At 42.0% G+C, this 24,633-nt stretch overlaps 1 protein-coding gene across 1 annotated transcript; it reads left to right on the top strand.

The window, feature by feature from the left end:
* LOC306924066 (protein NLRC3-like) lies at nucleotides 1–24,620 on the top strand (the record flags this gene model as incomplete). The annotated part of the gene is made up of 7 exons (XM_079502407.1): nucleotides 1–1,578; nucleotides 1,707–1,877; nucleotides 4,182–4,331; nucleotides 4,818–4,861; nucleotides 7,937–8,115; nucleotides 23,391–24,282; nucleotides 24,610–24,620. The coding sequence occupies exons 1-7, from the start codon at nucleotides 65–67 to the stop codon at nucleotides 24,618–24,620; spliced, it is 2,961 nt and encodes a 986-aa protein (XP_079358533.1). The 5' UTR covers nucleotides 1–64.
* Nucleotides 24,621–24,633: the final 13 nt, after the last annotated feature.

Genomic DNA, 24,633 nt, shown 5'->3' with positions numbered 1-24,633 from the left:
AGCACGAATCCCATTTGAAGACATTCTTGAAGCTTTACCGGGAGAAGATCCAATCAGAACAGTGATGATGAAGGGAGTGGCTGGCACTGGTAAAACAGTCTCAGCTCAGAAGTATGCTCTGGACTGGGCAGAAGATAAAACCAACCAGAATATCGACTTTGTGTTTCCATTCACTTTCCGATGCTTGAATTTGGTGAAGGACGAAAACTACAGTTTGATGGAACTTCTTCAACATTTTTTTGGTGAAATCAACACAGCAAGAATCTGCAACAAAGAGACCCAAACTGTGTTCATCTTTGATGGTCTAGATGAGTGTAGGTTTCCGTTACATTTCTTGAAGAATGCCATTTTGAAAAGTGTCACAAAGCGAACCTCATTGGATGTCCTACTGACAAACCTCATCAATGGGAACCTGCTTCCCTCTGCCCGCATCTGGATAACCACGCGACCTGCAGCCGCCAATCTGATCCCTAATAAGTATGTTCACAGGATGACAGAGCTGACAGGATTCACTGACCCCCAGAAGGAAGAGTACTTCCAAAAGAGATTTATTGATGATGAGCACAAGGCCAGAACAATCTCCTCACACATCAAACAATCACAAAGCCTCCACATCATGTGTTACCTTCCAGTCTTCTGTTGGATCGCTGCTACAGTTCTTGAACATATCTTGAGAATGGGCAAGACTTTTGCACTGCCGAAGACCATGACTGTGATGTACATCCACTTTGTAGTGGTTCAATTCATACATCAGAATGTCAAGATGGACGGAGATGAGAGAAATTCAGACTTGAATCCAGAGAATATTCAGGTTATTCTGTCTCTGGGGAAACTGGCTTTTGAACAGCTGAAAAAAGGCAAGTTCATCTTCTATGAATCCGACCTGAAAGAGTGTGGCATTAATATGAGAGACGCCTCAGTGTACTCAGGTCTGTTCACACAGATGTTTAAAGTGGAGTATGGGTTGCACAAAGTCAAGGTGTTCAGCTTTGTTCATCTGAGTGTTCAGGAGTTTCTGGCAGCTCTTTATGTCTTTCTCTCATTCAAGAATGATGGTCTCAACCTAATGTCACAACCAAAAACCTCCACATTTTCTAAGCTATTTGGAACCAAATCTAAGAAGAACCTCTACCAGAGTGCAGTAGATGAGGCCTTAAAGAGTCCAAATGGACATCTGGACTTGTTCCTACGTTTCCTGCTGGGCCTCTCATTGGAAACCAATCAAACCCTCTTAAACATTCTGTTCAAACAGCCAGAAAATAGTTCACATACCAGCCATGAAACAGTCAAGTACATAAAGACCAAGATCAGGAAGAATATCTCTCAAGAGAGAAAAATCAATCTGCTCCACTGTCTGAATGAGCTGAATGATCATTCTCTAGAGGAAGAAATCCAACAGTACCTGACCACGGGAAGTCTTTCTGCAAACAAACTATCTCCTGCTCAGTGGTCAGCTTTGGCCTTCATGTTGCTGTCATCAGGAAAGGAGCTGGACGTGTTTGACCTGAAGAAATACGGTGCTTCAGAAGAGGCTCTTCTAAGACTGCTGCCAGTGGTCAAAGCCTCCAAAAGAGTTCTGTAGGTGAACTAACAACAATATATATATATATATATATATATATATATATATATAATCTTTCTTAAATTATTTTATACGAAATTAAATAAAAATAAAATCTAATTTTAGCACTATTTGTTTTCTTTAGGCTGAGTGGCTGCAACCTCTCCGAGAGATGCTGTGAGGATTTATCGTCGGTTCTCACCTCCAGCTCTAGTCTTCTAGAATTGGACTTGAGTAATAACGATTTGCAGGATTTAGGAATAAAGAAGCTTTGTGTTGGACTGGCGAGTCCAAACTGTACACTGGAGACACTCAGGTTAGTATTCCTTAACCTTTTATGTAAATTACATGTATCCATAATTCCCTAATAGGCATATTTTGATTACTTCCTGTCAAATGCAAACGTACTTCCTTGTACTTGATATATATCATTCTTGAATTCATTCACCTGTGTGATTCTCATAGCTGCATGTTCCTCCAACCACACCTAATTTGAATTACAGGGCTACTCCTTTTAGTTAGAGAAAAGTAGTGAAATGTGTGGCAAATCTGCACAAAAATGCTTACCACTAGCTTTCTTCACAAATGTGTTCATAAAGGTGTCTACTATAAGGTTGACTATAACCTATACATTTATTCCAACGCAACTCCCTTGGGAAACTTTGTGACAGCTGCAGAAAGTTGGGGTACCATTAACAACCAATATAAGGCAAAATTCCCAAAATTTCATTATGCTTTAAGTAGCATGTGACAATGCTTGACAGCATGTTCAAACTAGGGGGTTTTCATGATGTTGAATCATTCCAACCATTAGTTTTGCACGAAAACACTCCTAAATTCGGCCATAGCCACTTGCCCAAATGTGCCGCTGACCTCATCACATTTGTGATGTTTTCTGTGCAAAACTAATGCTTGCAATGGATTCAGAATCATGAAAACCTGTCACATGCTACTTAAAGTATAATGAAATTAGGAAATGGTTGCCTTATATTGGTTGTTAATGGTACCCCAACTGTCAGCAGCCGTCACAAAGTTTCCAAAGGGAGTTGGATTGGAACAAATGTATATGTGATTGTAGACACCTTTATGAACACAAATGTGAAGAAAGCTAGTGGTAAGCAGATTTGCCACACATTTAGCTAATTTTCCCTTATTATTTGTATATGATAACATGTTAGGTTAGAAATAAGCAATGCAGTGACACAAACATGTTTCAAAAAGTCCCAAGGTCGAATTAACCCGGAAGCCAACTTTTTGGATGTGTAGAACAAAGAACATGAATTAATCTTAAAATCTATATGTTGTTGATGATGTGGGGGATATCATAGCCTACTATAGCAGCCTATAGGGCATAGCAGTGGGTGTTCTGGTTCCACATTCATTTTTCCCATAGAGATTTACAAAAACAATATTTATATCAATTATTTTAAGCCTATAATCAAGCCACCCAGAATCCTGGCGAGTCATGCCCATAAAACCATTGATTCTGTAAAAAAAAAAGAAGCTAAACAATGGGTATTAATTAAATGTAGTACAACATATAATTAAATATTCAATGTTTTTTTTTGTCTCATGCTTATTGCATGAGAGTTGACAGCTCTGTCTCAACATTTAAAAACATAACCATACTGTATCTTCACCTGCTGTGAATTAATGTATCCCCTAGCTAGATTCAGGGGTTATGCAGGGGTTTTCCTCCTGTCCCGTCCCGCCACAGGAGCCAGCCCGCACCAACCTGCCCCGCAAAAATATATTAATCAATGACCCGCCCGCCCCGCGGCCTGCAAAAACAAAAAGTAGCCTAACGACTGGCTTTTCAACACCCAGCAAGTTCAGTCCATTCAATTTCAATTGCTTTCGAGAGAGAGAGAGAGAGAGAGGGGAGGGGGCAAGGACGTGCAGAGGGAATTTGTAGTGCAGGATCTGGAATTTGAAAAGGCACCTTTATTTTTCATTTTCATTTCTACCCAGATTTAGAGGAATATCTAATTTGAAACACTAGGAAATGACCCAACCAGTCTGCCCTGCAGCCCAAATTACTGGTTATCAAAGTAAAATGAGCATTTGCATGCTTTACTGTTATTAATATTAGCCTAAGTATGGCATAATCACATTTGCTTGATTGCCTAGGGTAGAGAGAGAGAGAGAGAGAGAGAGAGAGAGAGAGGTCATGGTCCCTCGTTCCTGCGTGAGTCGTAACAAATTATTTGAATGAACATATAAAACTTATACACATACGTGACATGACATACTGTCTCGACATGCCCCGCCCACCACGCGATAATTGTGCTGAAAACCTGCGGGACAATCACTAATATATATATATATATATATATATATATATATATAAGCGGTCGTCAGTCTTGAGACGTGCACTTGCATTAGATCAGGTGGTGCTGAGGGAGCAGTGCTTTGTGTGGCTGTGCAGTCCAATTTGTGAGTGACAGTCTCTCTGGCAGCGAGTGCACTTGAATGCGTCGCCTGCTGACGCTGATTGAGGTGCTTTCCTCATTATGTTAAACTGACTGAAGATGAAATATCCCTTTAATCCTAGGCCCCTGTGTGTGTGCGTGCATGTGTGTGTGTGCGTGTGTGCGTGCGTGCACGTGCGTGCGTGTAGGTTGTCAGGCTGCATGCTCTCAAAGGAAGGTTGTTCTTCTCTGGTCTCAGCTCTGAGATCCAACTCCCACCTAAAGGTGTTGGACTTGAGCTACAATCACCCAGGAGACCAAGAGACGCTGCCCTCTGCTGGACAACTGCAGACTCTCAGGTATGGACAGACTTGATGCCAGTCAGTGTAAATGTGCCTAGTTGTTGTTTAACCCATTTAGACCTGACACTAGATTCTAGTTTTCATAGTATTCAGAAAACCCTGTTTCTATGTCAGTGGTTCTCAAACTATTGGACCCCAAAAATGATATGTATTTGGCCGCCGACCCCCATCTGAAAATAGGTTGTTCCAGGGGACCCCCCCAGAAGCAAATATTTGAACTTTCGTTCTGAAACAAAATATATTCCAAATTTGCACCACATTTTCACAATTTTCGAAAATAGCAGATCTACAAGCTTGTCTGCTATTTTTCAACAGCTAATGCTTAAAACACCAAAAGGGTGCTGTATAGTAGCATGTACTGTAATTCTGCAAACTGTTAATACATTCTTCAATCAATCAATCAATTTAATGTTTAATGACATAAATGCATTATCTATCATTATTGTTTCTATTATCTTATCTTTATCTCTCCTTCACCCACAGAGACCACAGTGGAGAGTGCAGGCTGAGACCAGGTGTGAGGAAGTGTAAGTGTTTATTCTGTTGTATTCATCCTACTATAAATGTGCCACGTCTCTAGGTGCTGCCACACTATCTCGGCTCACACGTTCTCGGCTGTGCGCAGCTTATTTTCCGAGTTTTTAGACAGCTGGTGGATGGAAATTAAGCTCCACCTCTGCGGAAGACTTGCGCGACGGCCAGATTCCCGGAGACGCTCTCCTCCGCGCAAGTCTTCCGCGGAGGTGGAGCTTAATTTCCATCCACCAGCTGTCTAAAAACTCGGAAAATAAGCTGCGCAGAGCTTAAGACGTGCACAGCTGTTTTGCGCTTAGGTGTGGAAACAGTGACAGTCTGTCTGCGCGTGTGTGTGTGTGTGTGTGTGTGTGTGTGTGTGTGTGTGTGTGTGTGTGTGTGTGTGTGTGTGTGTGTGTGTGTGTGTGTGTGTGTGTGTAATGCATGTAACTCGAGAACCGCTTGTCCCACCGACTTCACATTCGACACACGCGTTCCACACCCCCACAGGGAGTGCAGTGCCCGGTATCGAGTCGGTCAGACCCACGGTTCTCCAGAAGCACCACAAAAGGCTCTGTTCAGGCTCTGCCAATGGGCCTGATCAGCCTAAATCCCCTCACCTGTGCAATTTCCAGCCTCTGCATCAGCCAATTGATTGCACTCTTCAGACCACAGGCAGACAGACCAATACAGAGATCTCCATCCATGTGGGACACAGACAGACAGTTAAAACGGGTGCTATGACAAGTTGATAGCGGGTATTATTAGGTTCCCAAGTTGCATCGTTCCCAAGTAGGCCGGTAGCTGACGGGCATGTACAGGTCTAGTGAAATCAAAGCAGCACAACATCCTGCTATGTATGAACAGCTCATAATATGCACAGCAGCAATTTCACTTAACATAACTGTAATGTGTTTATATTAACCAAAACATGCATTATATTACTAAACACAATGTAGATTTGGGTGAACTCTGCCTACCTATGGTGTCCACATAGGATTCTATAAATATACACTAAGTACCTACTGTGCGTCTCAAAGCTTTCAGCACTTCCTCTCTGAATGTAAACTCTCTGGCCTGTAAGAGCACACCAAACAGAAGTGATTTAGTTAAAGACAGCCTCTTTCTAATTAAACAACTGTTGATGTGGGATTAAATAGTTAAAGGAACATTAACTATTAGTGAGACATTTATTTAAGAGTCTCAACCACTTAAGAGGACCATATAAAATTAGCTCAATTTACAAGCTCGCAACGTGTTGCATCATGACGTGTTGAGAGCTTGTATATCAGCTTTCACCGGACTTTTTATGAATACAGTTTATCAGTACAACCACTGGTTTGTTTACCTTAGGAGGTACAATACTCTTAAAGAGATCTAAACATAATATAAGAAATCAAATACTGAGTGAATTACTATAATTTCAATTATGGTACATCTATTGATTTAAAACAAACAGCCTCATCCTGAGTTCCACATGAACCCGTTTAGACCTGAGGATGATTCTACAAATGTCTTCTAAATCCTGACAGTTTTCTGAAAAACCCATGTTTCTGTCAGTCGTTCTCAAACATCTTCATGTCAAGGACCCCCAGAAATATATGTATTTGGCCACCAACCCCCAGCTGGAAATATGTTGTTCCAGGGACCCCCCAGAAGCAAAGATACATATGAGTTAAAAATGTTCTGAAAGAATATATAGTCAAAGATTTGCACCACATTTTCACGATATATAATTTCAAAAAGTATAACATAATGCATAAAACACCAAAAGGGGTTCCCGTCCTGAACGGGTTAAAACACAGACTATAGAGGCTTTTATTTTGACTATGTCCATCAATAGCTTCCTGTCGGGGCACTGATAGCCGAGTGGTAAAGACACGTACCACATGGGCTCTGATTCCTGACAGGTCTGGGGTTCAATTCCTAATCCTGGTGACGGCTTCACTGCATGTCACTCCCCAACTCACCCCCTGTTTCCTGTCTCTGTCAGTTGTACTATCGAATAAAGGCAGAAAAGTCCCCAGAAATATAGACAAACTATTACAAATTCACTATTATTAAATGTTTTTATAGATGTATCTGTGTGTGTGTGTGTGTGTGCGTGCGTGCTTGCGTGCGTGCGTGAGTGTGTGTGTTTGTTGAAATCTTTTGTTTCTAAGTCCACCTTCTGGGAATATTGTTTATAGCTATCTAGCTATTGTATCTCGATCGTGTTTGTTTATAGCAGACTGAGGAGTCTGCTATAAACACAACACTTGCACTTGCAGTTTGGGAAACTCCAAAGCAAACTCCACATGCCCCAACATTTTATTTACCTACCATAGTGTCAACCCTTACCCCTGTGTCGGATCTGTGGTGACACACTGTGTGTGTGTGTGTGTGTGTGTGTGTGTGTGTGTGTGTGTGTGTGTGTGTGTGTGTGTGTGTGTGTGTGGACGTGTGTTTGTGCGCACGCACGCACGCACAATGTGTGTGCGAGCGTCCTGCATGGTGATGTGTTGTGAACTTGTAGATCTTATTTATTATATGCAATATATTTATTATTAATATATTTCCATTCTGGACACGTCGTTATAGGTGAACATTTTACTGAAAATAGCAGATCTACAAGCTCACACTCCATAGATCTGATATTTTTTAAATAGTGGTTTCTGAACAATTTGAACCACAATGTGTTGCGATCTGAGCTTGTAGATCGAGTGCCTTCATTATTATTGATATGTTTGTACTGTGCGTGCGTGCGTGCGTGCGTGCGTGCGTGCGTGCGTGCGTGCGGTATTGTATGTGCGTACATAGTGAGTGTACATCCATCACCATGTGCTGTGAACGTGTAGATCTTATTATTATTGTTGTTGTTGTTGTTGTTATTAACCAGATTAACTATATTCAAGGTAATTATACAGCAGCTGAACATCATACAGAAAATGGTAGATCTACAAGCTCACAACGCACCGCGATGCATTGTGAGCTTGTAGATCTGCCATACTATTTGAAGCAGTGCTCATAGTGGTTATTAAGTTCCATTTTGTATATTATTATGAAGTTGTATGTGATTGTAAAGTGGTGTTGTGTTGTTCTCTCATCAGATGTGTGTGAACTCACACTGGATCCAAACACAGCAAACAGAAAGCTCTCTCTGTCTGAGAACTACAGGAAGGTGACATCTGTGGAAGAGGATCAGCACTATCCAGATCACCCAGACAGATTTACCGTCTTGGACCAGGTTCTGTGTAGAGAGACTCTGACTGGACAGTGTTACTCTGAGGTAGAGTGGATTGGAGTGGTTGGTATATCAGGGACAAACAGACAAATCAACAGGAGAGGATACGGTGCTGACTGTAGGTTAGGATACAATAATATGTCCTGGAGTCTGGAATGTGATGATGATGACAACAGTTACTATGTCGTTCACAATGGGGGGAGGACTAAACTCTCTGTCCGTCCCTCTGACTCTGTCCTCGGTCTCCGTCGCTCCAACAGAGTAGCAGTGTACGTGGACTGCTCTGCTGGCACTCTGTCCTTCTACAAAGTGTCCTCTAACACACTGACACACCTTCACACCTTCCAGACCACTTCCACTGAACCTCTCTGTGTTGGGTTCAGGTGCTGGTGGGGGCATGGTTCCTCAGTGTCTCTGTGTCAGATCTAGAAGGAACAGTAACACCATGTGACCTCGATGCACGCACGCACGCACGCACGCACGCACGCACGCACGCACGCACGCACGCAAGCACGCACGGGTGTGTGTGTGTTCTTGTGTGTGTGTGTGTGTGTGTGTGTGTGTGTGTGTGTGTGTGTGTGTGTGTGTGTGTGTGTGTGTGTGTCACATCACACAGCCCTGAATGACCATAACAGGTCTGTAACTCTGAGAGTGATCTGACCTCATCAAACCCTGTACACTCAAGACACACTCCATATGTGGCCAGTACAGAATTCACTCCATATGTTGATCTGACCCCCACCATGCCAAAGCGCCAGCTCTCGCCCAGCAGTCTGCTGTCACCCAGGAGGATGCATTATTATTAATATTATAACTCAACCTTAATTGAATTCACACTTCCAGCATGATCAGATGATCCTGATCAGAAGCAAGACCATCAGTTCAACACAGACAAATGGATGATAGTGATTCATCAAAGTCCTTTAGTTTATCAGACAGTGGATGGATTTGTTTTTACACCCTGATACCCCGACCAGGACAGGCTTCAGACGCCCCTCCATAGGAGACCAGTGTTGTTTTTGATTTTAGTTTTAGTCACCCGGAATGTTTTAGTGTTAGTCTCGTTTTAGTCGACTAAATATCATAAGATTTTAGTCGGCTAAATCTACAGTTGATTTAGTCAACTAAAATGTATTTTGGCGGGCCTTGATGCCGTCATTTTTACACTTTCTGAAAATAGACGATCTACAAGCTCACAACGCGTGAGCTTGTAGATCTGCTATTTTCAGCATGCAACCTAGTGTAAAATGACTTATACTGGATCTCTTGTCCACTAGTCCCTTCCTCACATTTTAGTCTAGTTTTTATTTGTCGACGAAATTGTCAGTACATTTAGTCTTAGTTTTAGTCATAGCTTCGTTTTCATTTAGTTTTCATCAGTGGAAAAAAGGTAGTCGACGAACATTTTTCGTCTTAAGTTTTAGTCGAGGAAATCAACAGTGGATCTGAAGTCATTTGATTTGGCGTTAGGAACCCGTTGCTGTCCACCACAGGGCAGTGTTTATGCATAACCTCCCGCATTAAAGGCATATATCTCTGCTGTCTGAAGGAAACCCCAGAACTCCATCTTTGAGGTTTTTGATTTTTTTCTCCATAAATCAGTGCTATTGAACACCCTTTACGTCTGTGTGTTGTTTCGAAAATATTGAACCAATGGAAAGTAGTAAAAAACGCATTGGACCCTCAAAATGTCTGCTAAAGCAACTAACTCCACCACCTCTCATGGAAGTAATTGACAATATATAAAGTTACAACACCAACTTTGATGACGCTTTATTGCTTTGTTTTAAAAAAAAATCACACCCGTGTGAACTGAGTGGTGTAAGGTATTATATAGCCTGATCAGCTCTGATCTGACGTAATGTCTGACGTAATGAAATCACACCCGGGTGAACTGGGTGACCGTAGCGACCATGCTCATTTTTTGGTACGAACAGACAGACAGACAGACAGACAGACAGACACGTAAACTAACAAAGTTTACACCACTCAAATATAAGGTTTTCTTAATTTCCTGAAAAATGTATATTTTTCATTTCCTGAAAAATAAACATTTTGGAGTTATGAGGTTTCCTCCCGACAGCAGAGATATGCTCTAACGCTAACCACTACACTAGGACGGCCCGACCGTAGGTCACATTTACTGTGAAAACCTGCATCTCTGTGTGTTAGTCACGCCTCCATACATGGTCACGCCTCGTGACATCACGCCTCCATACATGGTCACGCCTCGTGACATCACACCTCCATACATGGTCATGCCTCGTGACATCACACCTCCATACATGGTCACGCCTCGTGACATCACACCTCCATACATGGTCATGCCTCGTGACATCACACCTCCATACATGGTCACGCCTCGTGACATATCATGCCACCATATATGGCCATCTCTGAAGATCACAACCTCATCTAACCCTGGATAACCATACATGGAGAAGACTTCACCTAGATCTGCATATGGAGCCGGCCAGCAACTCTACATCTGACCTCAAACCTCAAACCCTTAGATCTCCATATATGGAGCTGACCTGTTCTGACATTCCATATGTTGATCTGACCTCATCAAACCCTGTACACTCAAGACACGCTCCATATATGGCCAGTACATAATTCATTCCATATCTTGATCCGACCCCCCCCCCCCCCCCCCCCCCCCCCCCCCATGCCAAAGCGCCTTTTTTAGGGCGAGGTCGCTTCTCGCCCTCAGTGTAATTGAGTATATTTACTATGCAAATATTCTCATCACATATCAATTGATATGTAATGTTGTATTTTTGAGTGGTGTAAACCACTCCTACAACTGGCTTTTGTGTGCAGAAAAAAATGAGCATGGTTGCTATGTTCAAAATAATTTCTGACGTAATTAAATCACACCCGGGTGAACTGGATGACCGTAGCAACCATGGTCATTTTTTCTGCACAAAAAGAGCCAGTTGTGAAATCACATCCGGGTGTGATTTAATTACGTCAGATCAGAGCTGATCAGGCTATATAATAGCCTTACACCACTCAGTTCACACGGGTGTGATTTTTTAATTATGATACAATGTAGTCGTGAAAAATATGTTGCGTTGAAGTGTCCAATCCGAACTGCTGTCTGCTGCAGATAATTGATTTTATTTATGTTACTCAATGGAAGAGATTTCTTTCTTTCTTCCTTCCAGACAGTACTGTATCATACTGTGTAACCTTTTCAATGAAAAGTTATTTTTGCTATAAATATTTCACTGCATGTTTCCAATAACCATTCTATGTGGGGGTTTTTTGTTTGTTTTTTGGAACTTCTCTAAACTCTATTTTGAACCAGACTGTCTGCCTGACACACCAGAATTATATTAAATTAAATTCAGATTGTTGACATCCCTATTTCCTTGTCTTTATTCTAAGCCATATTGGCGCACAGCTCCACTATTCCTAACGATAGTTGAAGCCCAGTGGCCATACATTTCACACAAGCGTCTTAAGTTTCTTCTTCTCAGATATTTGGGCTTGCAGCTGCGGTCACACTTGTTGACCGCACTTGTTGTGAACATTTTGTAGTGGCTCTCTGAAGTCTATAGGCTCTTGTGTACATTCACCAATATTGTGTATTATGCATACTTGGAAGTATTGTGATGCCTTGCTTCAGACCCTGCCCTTTTACCCGTCTGTAAAACAATCACCCTTTCCAGACCACGAATGCAGCATTTACTATGTGGCACTCCTTTCCATGCCATGCCGGAAGGCAGCATTCGGGAGAATTGCTTTTGAAATCCATGTCGTTACACCGCATCTCCACTAGCTAAAGAGTGCTGGGTTGCGCCCCGAAAATAGCTGATCTACAAGCTCTCAATAGCTCTCAATAGCTCTCGATAGCGAAAACATTTTCGCTATTGTTGTCCAAAAGTGCCCTCTTACGGGATTTTAGCCCCTGTCCCTCTAACACTCTGCACTCTGCTCAGACTCTAAATCTGATCTGGAGCAGCTAGACAGGGATTGGTGATTTCACACTGGTCAGCTCATCTCGTTTCAAAAGGCACATTTACTTCTTTGAGCGGGATCCGCACGTAATTCCGTGGACATTAGTCCATGTCAGACATGCGCTGCTCCTGTGCTTGCGGTTATGGTTAGTTTAGGGTTTGAGGTAGGTTGTCGTTTGTCGGACCATGAATGACTAGTCTGAACTCTGAACTAAGTACTGCACCCCTTTGAGCTGCTTGGAATCTGGCCTCAAATCCTAAGCCTTTGGCACCCTCTAGCTGTAGCAGCAAAACACATACAGTACTAGATAGAAAGATAGATAGATAGATAGATAGATAGATAGATAGATAGATAGATGCTTTGCCCTGGCTTGCAGACGTTCATTTTGTACTAAGAAGCCATCAGGAATTCAGGTTACAAAGAAATAGGAACACAATAAATACACAATACAGAGACAGATCACACAATACATTGACAATACTACACAGCTCCTCTTACAGAGAGCATGATGGAATAGGCTACCAGTCACAGTTCAAGAGGCATCACATTACACATGTTATGCACAGAACAGAGATGGGGTCTGCTTGTTCACAAGTCCTGTACTTGTGGGGACAAATCATGTTCAAATGCTTTTTCAGGATTTCTGACTGACAGTATAGTGACCAACCGTTATTGAAAGTGACATTCACATGAATCACTAGTCATTTCCACCCCCCTTCACAGCAAGACTATACTTTCAGGGATCATTTCTATGGTTTTCAACTTGAGAGATGAGTTTCTTTTATTTTTTAAGATGTTTTTGGGTATTTTTGTCTTTGATAGATGACAGTAGGGTCTGTAACTCTGAGTGTACAAATGCATTTGTACACTGAGTTACATTAACATGGATTTTACAATATAAATTGGGGGTCCCAGAGGTAGAAATGCCATTAAATGGGGTCCGTATAGACTAATGCATGTCAAACTTGAAGGGGTCCTTGAAATTAAATGAGTTGAGAATCACTGCTAGAGCCGTGAACATCTTCTCTTATGGGGGTCCGGATCCCTGGCATATATTTTAAATGGGGGTCCGTGGGCTAATGAGTGTCCATTTGGGGGTCCTTGACATGAACATGTTTGGGAACCACTGTTATAGCCTAGGCTACAAAATAAATCACACCCGTGTGAAGTGAGGGGCGCTAATATATTAAAGTCTAACTAATGGTGATATAAAACAAACATTAAACGCCATTAACAATAAAGAGACAATATGACGTAATGAGGCACATTATGACGTAAACAAAACAAACATTTAACTGAAGACAAACATTAAACCTGTATATAGGAGGGGCTGGCGCCCCTCAAAAAGTAATATAAAGTAATGTAAAGTATGCATGATGACGATGTGAACATGCACCGTACATCATTATCAGACACATTCTACTTGGGCTGGCCTGCTAAAGGTTAGAAGTGCCATTTTCAGCAGTAGGCTACCCCATAAGTTATTGCTGCACATGATCTAGAAATATTGTATCCTGGCCATTCATGCAAGAAGGAGGGGGAGAAGGAGAGAGGAGAAAAAGAGGAGAAAGAGAGAAAAAAGAGGAACAGAGAGAGAGAGAGAAGAAAAATGGTGCTTTACTGTAGCCATTTATGTTTGATGTGTGCCAGATTTGGTCACCTTTGATGTTTTGGACGTGTGATAGACGGTATTCGGCCCTATGTTCTTGAAGGCAGGAGATGAGCTTGTTTATAATAATAAACATAACATAATAATAATAATCGCTAAATCAATTAACTGTATACAGTGCTGTATACATCCTGGTTATTTGGCTCTACTGCCAATGTGCATGGGTTAGCCAAGAATGAAAACATTACTTTTTAACCCATAATTATGTTTATCAGTGGCATTGAATGGGTGCTGGTTAGCTATTTTGTTATTGCTAAATAACAATGAATGGTTAGCAGTGTAAATCACTTCTCATTAATCCAGATAAGGTCTACCCCTAAGTGTAAAGAAGGACACAACATCTATTGTTTTATTAAGTGCCAGGAATGGCCACAGCTATCAAAGTTATTCATTCTGAGTACCTAGAGCTACAGTATGCTTACTATTTTATCATCATCACCACTACCATTAGATTTGATATAAAGATAGCTAAATTAATCAATTTAAAGTATCTGACATGTTTAGGCTAGATAGTGCTGTATGTATGAAATGCAGCATAAGTAAGCAACATGACTTATTGAACACACATACACACACACACACACACACACACACACACACACACACACACACACACACACACACACACACACACACACACACACACACGCACGCGTAGGTTGTCCGTCCTAAAATAAACATTGTACGATATCACAGTGGTAATCACAACACAGCGTCTTTACACTCTAGTTTATTGAAATTGTGAATTTGACATTTGATGTAATTTGATGTTTCATGCATCAGGACAAAAGTGACACAGCAAGGTTAGCATTGCAGAGAGTTGCACTCTGTATATACAGCAGAAGCTGGCTATAGTCTACCACCAATGCTTTTCCTGGTTGCTTTGCGAGTGACACTTTGCCTTGCATGTGAATAGGTAGGACAGTTGTTACATGTACATTCAGAAATGTGCAAAAAACAAAAAATGGCCAATCTACAATCTGCACAGTATGACATAATTCGCACATAAAGAATTAACCCTGGCTATAACCTGTAACCCTAAAAGAATGTGTGCATGTCAACTCATTTTTATGAAGTGTGTCTACTCTTTTACACACATTTCACACACCATATTAATTTCAACATGAATCCATTGTGCTGACTAATTACACATGATATAAGAGTACCAAATGTTGCAGTTGCATTGATGTTACATTGCTGAAACGATTATGCTAAATAGCACCTTGAAGAGATGTAAACACCAAGGCAGAGCTAACAAACAGGCTAGCTATGTTTGACTAACATTAACAATATCTGTTTTGCCACATAGCTACCATTTCATTCATCAGATGAACAGATCTGTATCTGAATCTGTTTACTGATGTTATGTTGCATTATAATGAATTGCAGCCGTCCGTAGGTGCCCTTTGAGAGCGGTTTTGAAAGAGTCAAGGGATTTGCATGTCTTAATGACTGTTGGTAGGGCGTTCCACATTTTGGTGGCATAGGAGCGAAAATAATTTAGTCCCTTGTTTGTGCCGAATCTGGGTTGTACATGGTTCGTTGCACTCCCTCTGGTGTTGTGGGTGTGGACTTCGTTAACATTAAGGAAGTATCTAGACAGGTACAGTACATGGGTATCTTGGTGTATCGAATCTTGTGGACCAGACCCATTGCAAGATGCTGTACTCGTCGACTCTAAGCCATTCCAGCCTGTCAAAGTGGGCAGGGGTGAGGTGGGTTCGGGGGGTGAGGCCAAGTAGGAGCCTGACCAGTTTGTTTTGGGAAGTCTGGAGCCTAGTTTTAAGGGCCTTTGAGGTGCTGTGGTACCAGGAGGTGCATGCATAGTCAAAGAAACCTTGTACGAGGGCTCCTGTTTAGGTCTTCAAGGTGTTTTTGTTGACCAGTGAGGAGATCCTGTAAAGGATGTTCTTTGGTTGACTTTTTGGATTACGTTGGTGGCCATTTTATCACCGGATGGCCATTTTATCACCGGTGTTTACATCTCTTCAAGGTGCTATTTAGCATAATCGATTCAGCAATGTAACATCAATGCAACTGCAACATTTTGTACTCTTATATCATGTGTAATTAGTCAGCACAATTCTTTTTTTTTTTAAATTATATTAGTTTTTAATGTTTGGGCCACCTGGAGAGATTGACTCAGTCCAGAGTGGAGGTGAACAGAGAGACAGACAGGCTACTGGAGAAGCAAGAGGAATATTTCCCAAGTCTTGCCATATTTCCTTTCTGGAGTACTTTCCTGAATATTGGATTCTACCATTGGATTTAGAGACCTTCTTTCCATTTTGGATTAGTTCCCTGGATATTGGATATTCGATTAAGGACGGACTTTGCGGAACAGTGTACAGGGTGGTAAGAGGAGACTTACCACTACACACAGCATTGACTGGGTTCCATTTTGATTTTCTTTTTTGGACATTTAAGTTTAGTTTTGGACAGTGCCAGGACACTTGGACTTTACACCCATACCCTTTGAGGCAGTTTTATTTTATTTTGATTTGATTAAGTGAACATTTTGTTATTAAACTTTATTTTGTTTTGATTTAATAAATTACAGTTAAACTTATTTACTGATTTCTTTAGTTATTCTTATTCTGAACTGACCCACCACCTCCCTCATTTTGCTATAATTGGTTCCTTAATTGTTGTTGCTGCAACCGTTATAGAATTGGAGCCTGAACAGGGACCTGAACCCTGGACCCTCAGATTGTTGCAACCGTTATATCACATTTTAGTCTAGTTTTTATTTGTTGACGAAATTGTCAGTATATTTAGTCTTAGTTTTAGTCATCATAGCTTAGTTTTCATTAGTTTTCATCAGTGGAAAAAAGCTAGTCGATGAACATTTTTCGTCTTAAGTTTTAGTCGAGGATATCAACAGTGGATCTGAAGACATTTGATTTGGCGTTAGGAACCCGTTGCTGTCCACCACAGGGCAGTGTTTATGCATAACCTTCCGCATGAAAGGCATATATCTCTGCTGTCTAACTCCATTTTTCAGGTTTTAGATTTTTTTTCTCCATAAATCAGTGCTATTGAACACCCTTTACGTCTGTGTGTTGTTTCGAAAATATTGAACCAATGGAAAGTATAAAAACGCATTGGACAAAACCTCTTAACTCCATTGGACCCTCAAAATGTCTGCTAAAGCAACTAACTCCACCACCTCTCATGGAAGTAATTGACAATATATAAAGTTACAACACCAACCTTGATGACGCTGTATTGCTTTGTTTTAAAAAATATAAGGTTTTCTTAATTTCCTGAAAAATGTATATTTTTCATTTCTGGAGAAATGAAAATTTTGGAGTTATGAGGTTTCCTCCCGACAGCAGAGATATGCTCTAACGCTAACCACTACACTAGGACGGCCCGACCGTAGGTCACATTTACTGTGAACCTGCACCTATGTTCTAGTCACGCCTCCATACATGGTCACGCCTCCTGACATCACACCTCCATACATGGTCACGCCTCGTGACATCACACCTCCATACATGGTCACACCTCGTGACACGTCATGCCACCATATATGGTCACGCCTCGTGACATCACACCTCCATATATGGTCACGCCTCGTGACATCACACCTCCATATATGGTCACGCCTCGTGAACACGTCATGCCACCATATATGGCCATCTCTGAAGATCACAACCTCATCTAACCCTGGATAACCATACATGGAGAAGACTTCACCTAGATCTGCATATATGGAGCCGGCCAGCAACTCTACATCTGACCTCAAACCTCAAACCCTTAGATCTCCATATATGGAGCTGACCTGTTCTGACATACAGTACAGTACCATATGTTGATCCTTCCCTACCCACCCTTCCTGTTCTGACATTCCATATGTTGATCTGACCTCATCAAACCCTGTACACTCAAGACACGCTCCATATATGGCCAGTACATCATTCATTCCATATCTTGTTTGTTTTTTGGAACTTCTCTAAACTCTATTTTGAGCCTGACACACCAGAATTATATTATATTAAATTAAATTCAAATTGTTGACGTCCCTATTTCCTTGTCTTTATTCTAAGCCATTGGCGCACAGCTCCACTATTCCTAACGATAGTTGAAGCCCAGTGGCCATACATTTCACACAAGCGTCTTAAGTTTCTTCTTCTCAGATATTTGCGCTTGCAGCTGCGGTCACACTTCCACTTTCTAGAGGTGATAAAGCATCGTCTTATACTCTGTCTTGTTGTGAACATTTTGTAGTGGCTCTCTGAAGTCTATAGGCTCTTGTGTACATTCACCAATATTGTGTATTCTGCATACTTGGAAGTATTATGATGACTTGTGTTTTGATGATTGCTTGCCATTGACACCATTCAGCTTGTGGGTCATATTAGTCTTGTGCAGGGAGGTGCAAACATAGACATCTTTTACCCGTCTGTAAAACAAGCGCCCTTTCCAGGCCACGAATGCAGCATTTACTATGTGGCACTCCTTTCCATGCCATGCCGGAAGGCAGCATTCAGGAGAATTGCTTTTGAAATCCATGTCGTTACACCGCATCTCCACTAGCTAAAGAGTGCTGGGTTGCGCCCCAAAAATAGCTGATCTACAAGCTCTCAATAGCTCTCGATAGCGAAAATATTTTCGCTATTGTTGTCCAAAAGTGCCCTCTTACGGGATTTTAGCCCCTGTCCCTCTAACACTCTGCACTCTGCTCAGACTCTAAATCTGATCTGGAGCAGCTAGACAGGGATTGGTGATTTCACACTGGTCAGCTCATCTCGTTTCAAAAGGCACATGACCCATTCAATATCAACATTTACTTCTTTGAGCGGGGTCCGCACGTAATTCCGACTGAGCATTAGTCTGTGTCATATCCTCTCCAGTTGACATGATTTCATTACAAATATGTCAATACATCAATAATTAAGACTTGCATTATTTTGTAGTAAAAACATTATATTTGTTTAATTGTATTCAAGTGGGACGGTTCGTGACACTTAGAGTACATTTATATTATTATAAGTTTATTATTATTATTAGGTCATAAGAGTTAGCTGACCTAACACAGAAAAGGAGACTCTAAATCTTATCTGGAGCAGCTAGACAGAATTGGTGATTTCACACTGGTCAGCTCATCTCGTTTCAAAAGGCACATTTACTTCTTTGAGCAGGATCCGCACGTAATTCCGTGGACATTAGTCCATGTCAGACATGCGCTGCTCCTGTGCTTGCGGTTATGGTTAGTTTAGGGTTTGAGGTAGGTTGTCGTTTGTCGGACCATGAATGACTAGTCTGAACTCTGAACTAAGTACTGCACCCCTTTGAGCTGCTTGGAATCTGGCCTCAAATCCTAAGCCTTTGGCACCCTCTAGCTGTAGCAGCAAAACACATACAGTACTAGATAGAAAGATAGATGGATAGATAGATGGATGCTTTGCCCTGGCTTGCAGACGTTCATTTTGTACTAAGAAGCCATCAGGAATTCAGGTTACAAAGAAAACACAATAAATACACAATACATAGACAGATCACACAATACATTGACAATACTACACAGCTCCTCTTACAGAGAGCATGATGGAATAGGCTACCAGTCACAGTTCAAGAGGCATCACATTACACATGTTATGCACAGAACAGAGATGGGGTCTGCTTGTTCACAAGTCCTGTACTTGTGGGGACAAATCATGTTCAAATGCTTTTTCAGGATTTCTGACTGACAGTATAGTGACCAACCATTATTGAAAGTGACATTCACATGAATCACTAGTCGTTTCCACCCCCCTTCACAGCAAGACTATACTTTCAGGGATCATTTCTATGGTTTTCAACTTGAGAGATGAGTTTCTTTTTTTTTTTATGATGTTTTTGGGTATTTTTGTCTTTGATAGATGACAGTAGGGTCTGTAACTCTGAGTGTACAAATGTACAAATGCATTTGTACACTCTGAGTAACATTAACATGGATTTTACAATATAAATTGGGGGTCTCAGAGGTAGAAATGCCATTAAATGGGGTCCGTATAGACTAATGCATGTCAAACTTGAAGGGATCCTTGAAATTAAACGAGTTGAGAATCACTGCTAGAGCCGTGAACATCTTCTCTTATGGGGGTCCGGATCCCTGGCATATATTTTCAAATGGGGGTCCGTGGGCTAATGAGTGTCCATTTGGGGGTCCTTGACATGAACATGTTTGGGAACCACTGTTATAGCCTAGGCTACAAAATAAATCACACCCGTGTGAAGTGAGGGGCGCTAATATATTAAAGTCTAACTAATGGTGATATAAAACAAACATTAAACGCCATTAACAATAAAGAGACAATATGACGTAATGAGGCACATTATGACGTAAACAAAACAAACATTTAACTGAAGACAAACATTAAACCTGTATATAGGAGGGGCTGGCGCCCCTCAAAAAGTATTATAAAGTAATGTAAAGTATGCATGATGACGATGTGAACATGCACCGTACATCATTATCAGACACATTCTACTTGGGCTGGCCTGCTAAAGGTTAGAAGTGCCATTTTCAGCAGTAGGCTACCCCATATGTTATTGCTGCACATGATCTAGAAATATTGTATCCTGGCCATTCATGCAAGAAGGAGGAGGAGAAGGAGAGAGGAGAAAAAGAGGAGAAAGAGAGAAAAAAGAGGAACAGAGAGAGAGAGAGAAGAAAAATGGTGCTTTACTGTAGCCATTTATGTTTGATGTGTGCCAGATTTGGTCACCTTTGATGTTTTGGACGTGTGATAGACGGTATTCGAACCAGCGGCCCTATGTTCTTGAAGGTCTCCCATTCAGGGAGTGTCATAGTGACATAGATGCCCTTATATGGACACAGCCAGTGTGGGGAAACCCCATGCAGCTTTCAAAACACAACGTGCATTAACTGCATTTGTCACTAATATTGTTCGTTCAACAAGTTATTAATTATTATACTCATTCAAGCAAGTGATGTTATTAGCCCACAGTTCTGTATGGTACAGGTTTAAGTTGAATATGCTTTATAATTTGACTTGTCATACTGTCATGATGCTATTCACTGTTTCCTGTCAGTGCAGGAGATGAGCTTGTTTATAATAATAAATATAACATAATAATAATAATCGCTAAATCAATTAACTGTATACAGTGCTGTATACATCCTGGTTATTTGGCTCTACTGCCAATGTGCATGGGTTAGCCAAGAATGAAAACATTACTTTTTAACCCATAATTATGTTTATCAGTGGCATTGAATGGGTGCTGGTTAGCTATTTTGTTATTGCTAAATAACAATGAATGGTTAGCAGTGTAAATCACTTCTCATTAATCCAGATAAGGTCTACCCCTAAGTGTACAGAAGGACACAACATCTATTGTTTTATTAAGTGCCAGGAATGGCCACAGCTATCAAAGTTATTCATTCTGAGTACCTAGAGCTACAGTATGCTTACTATTTTATCATCATCACCACTACCATTAGATTTGATATAAAGATAGCTAAATTAATCAATTTAAAGTATCTGACATGTTTAGGCTAGATAGTGCTGTATGTATGAAATGCAGCATAAGTAAGCAACATGACTTATTGAACACACACACACACACACACACACACACACTAACACACGTAGGTTGTCCGTCCTAAAATAAACATTGTACGATATCACAGTTGTAATCACAACACAGCGTCTTTACACTCTAGTTTATTGAAATTGTGAATTTGACATTTGATGTAATTTGATGTTTCATGCATCAGGACAAAAGTGACACAGCAAGGTTAGCATTGCAGAGAGTTGCACTCTGTATATACAGCAGAAGCTGGCTATAGTCTACCACCAATGCTTTTCCTGGTTGCTTTGTGAGTGACACTTTGCCTTGCATGTGAATATAGGTAGGACAGTTGTTACATGTACATTCAGAAATGTGTGTAACCCAGGTGGAAAACCCAGCTTACAAGCTAAAAAGTTAACAAGGTTAACCAAGACATTATTTTATTTGTATTGAATGTCATTATAAGGTATTGTTTTATTTAAAAAACATGTACAAAAGAACCTACCTCAAACTAATAATACAAAATGGTTTAGTTGTTCATGAGGTATACTTGGAAGCAACACTAGAGGGCAGCACTGCTTTTTACAAGCACACACTTGAAAGCATCCCAACAGCGTAGCTGAAAGTGACGTCACCACGTCTACACTTCCTCTTTCACGTTGGCGCGAGTCTTCAGCAGCAGCAGTGAAAAAGCTGAGAGAGACTAAGTTCATAAAAAAGTATATAACTAACAGAACAGATACACCAGCTGTGGCTACAGTGTGGTGCTGTATGTTAGGCGCGATTCATACTCCTATTTTAGAGCCGAATAAAAGTCGGTTCGGCTCTGTAGAGCCTACAATGTGACGTCATTTGAGGTTCGGGGGGGCGGGTACCGTCCTAAAGTCGGCTCTTCGGTGCTATTGAAAATTTCTGACGAGCCGAAATCATTTCGGCACTACAGCGGTAAAATAGGAGTATGAATCGGCCCTAAGGCTTAAAAGACCACTTCACCACTTTTCAACCTATCTTCATATAATGTTCATGATAAAATACCACAAGGTTTTTTTCTAAGTTCGGCCTGTGTCTCATAGAAGGGCTGTGGGCAGTTCAGAAACCCGCCCACCAGTGACATCGTCGTTAGGCAGATTTTCTTTTTATAATATTTATAATATATTTATAATAATGTTTATTTTTTTGAAAAAATATTTATATTTTTATAATCGTGAGAACGATGGCTTCCATTTTCGCCTTGCAACTTTTCAGGAATAGAAAGCCTGCCGTTTCTATTCGCATGGTTTCCCCATCGATGATGTCACTGGTGGACGGGTTTCTGAACTGCCCACAGCCCTCCTATATGAGACACAGACTGAGTAGAAAAAAATGATGCTGTTTTATCATGAACACTATCTATATGAAGATAGGTTCAAAAGTGGTGAAGTGGTCCTTTAAGCAACACTAGACCGGTGCCTGGCTGTAGAGCACCGATGGAAGTTGGAGATCCATGCACCATGCACCGGCTATATGCAATGTCCCTTTTATTCCCATATATGGAGATTTCTGTATCTGTCTCTCGGTGTCCCTTTAAATAGAGTTCTGTGTCAGGCATGCCTAAATATGGAGTGTTGTGATGTCAGAACAGGCCAGCTCCATATATGGACACTGGAGCAAGGGGGCCTTTTGTGGCGGTTCCGGACAACCGTGGGTCCGACCGACTCGACACGGGGCACTGCACTCCCTGTGGGGGTGTGGAACGCGTGTGTCGAATGTGAAGTCGGTGCGGCGAACGGTTCTAGAGTTACGTGCATTACAGACGTACACACAGACAGACAGACAGACATACAGAGACATATGTGGTGCATGCATTTATAGATAAAGATAGCTATCAGTGCACTCACTGCATTGTGTGGCTTGAGTTGAAGCTGATATAGAGCACTGAAGTCTGACGTCAATATCAGTAGAGGGCACAAATCCACAAATCAACTGACTGAGAGAAAACGCTATTGTTACTGCTACTGAATTAGTTACTGAATTTTCACTAGAAACAGACTGTATCATATATGACTGACTGACTGTCGCAAACGATACAGACACCTCCCTGACAAGAACACAGAGACAGCTTGTTTATTGTTGGACCACAACGCTTATATGAAACGATTTTAAGATGACCCCATCTCCATAGAGAAAAACTTCCGTGAACCAAGGGAATCGAGGGGACGAGCGAGTGTCAGGACTTCGGCGCTCTATGACGGCTCTGCTGAGAGGACTGTGGGTTGGAAGGGCACTTGGCAGCGTGGTGGCTGCACCCTGCACCACCACAGTGACAACCCCTCGGTGTAACACCCTGAGACGAGGCCTCTACTCGTCAGCACTGAGACCTCAGGGTGATTCCAAAGCCGACAAGACCTCATCCTCTGCTGCTGCTCCCTCACCCACAAACCTCCATGAGCGCTACCGAGCTCACGCAGCCGGTGGACAAGACACGACAACAGCAGCAGGTTCCCTGCAGGGGGAGGCCTCAGCAGAGCCAGCGACCGAGCCCGAGGAGGCTTCCAGCAGCTCAGACACCAGTTATCAAGACCAGAGTGGAGAGCAGGAGGAGGAATATGAGACAGAGGAACAACTGCGAGGACGTATCTTAACGGCTGCCCTGGGGTTTGTCCCGCTGCACGGATGGACCATGGAAGCCTTCGCTGCTGGGGCTGAGACCCTAGGCATGTCCTCTGCATCCACTGGTATGTTCGATAACGGTGCTGGGGACATGGTCTCGCATTTCATTGCCCACTGCAATTCACAGCTGACCGAGACGTTGGCTGAACGACACGAGCAGGTCCGACTGGGCCATGCCGAACCAAAGGAGACGGCTGACTTTTTGAGGGACGCCGTGGAGACCAGACTGAGGATGCATATCCCGTACATTGAAAAGTGGCCCCAGGTTATGAGCACCCTCCTGCTCCCTCACAACCTCCCCGACGGCCTGAAGCACCTGTCCCGGGCTTCAGGGGTTCGGGCTGCTATGCGGGACTCACATCTAGTGTTCGAGCCGCTATACGGTCCGCAAACCCAAGCCCCCAGTAAGGCTATCCAACGTTGAAGCTGCCACTACCTACTGGTGAAATGTGGAACTGCAGCACTTTCATGGAGGTGGACGGACGTTCATGACGTCATGTGCATCAACCCCGGACCTCAAATTTGAGGTCCGGGCTAGGCTAGGCTAAACTTCCGCTCGCTCGAGCCATTGTGTGATGTAAGCGTCCTTATTTGGGCTTTCGATTGCCAATGGCACCCCGACCCGAAAGCCCAAATAAGGCCGCTTTGCCCCGCTTACATCACAAGGTGCATCATCACACACAAACCACCCATGGAGGTTATAAGGAACCGATGTCGTTTTCGCATTACAGAAGTTCTTTAAAACGGCCCACTAT

The sequence above is a fragment of the Electrona antarctica genome (genome assembly GCF_951216825.1).
Source record: "Electrona antarctica genome assembly, chromosome: 5".
NCBI lineage: Eukaryota > Metazoa > Chordata > Actinopteri > Myctophiformes > Myctophidae > Electrona > Electrona antarctica.
Note: the sequence above shows the minus strand (reverse complement) of the source record. Positions and strands in the feature narration are given on the sequence as shown.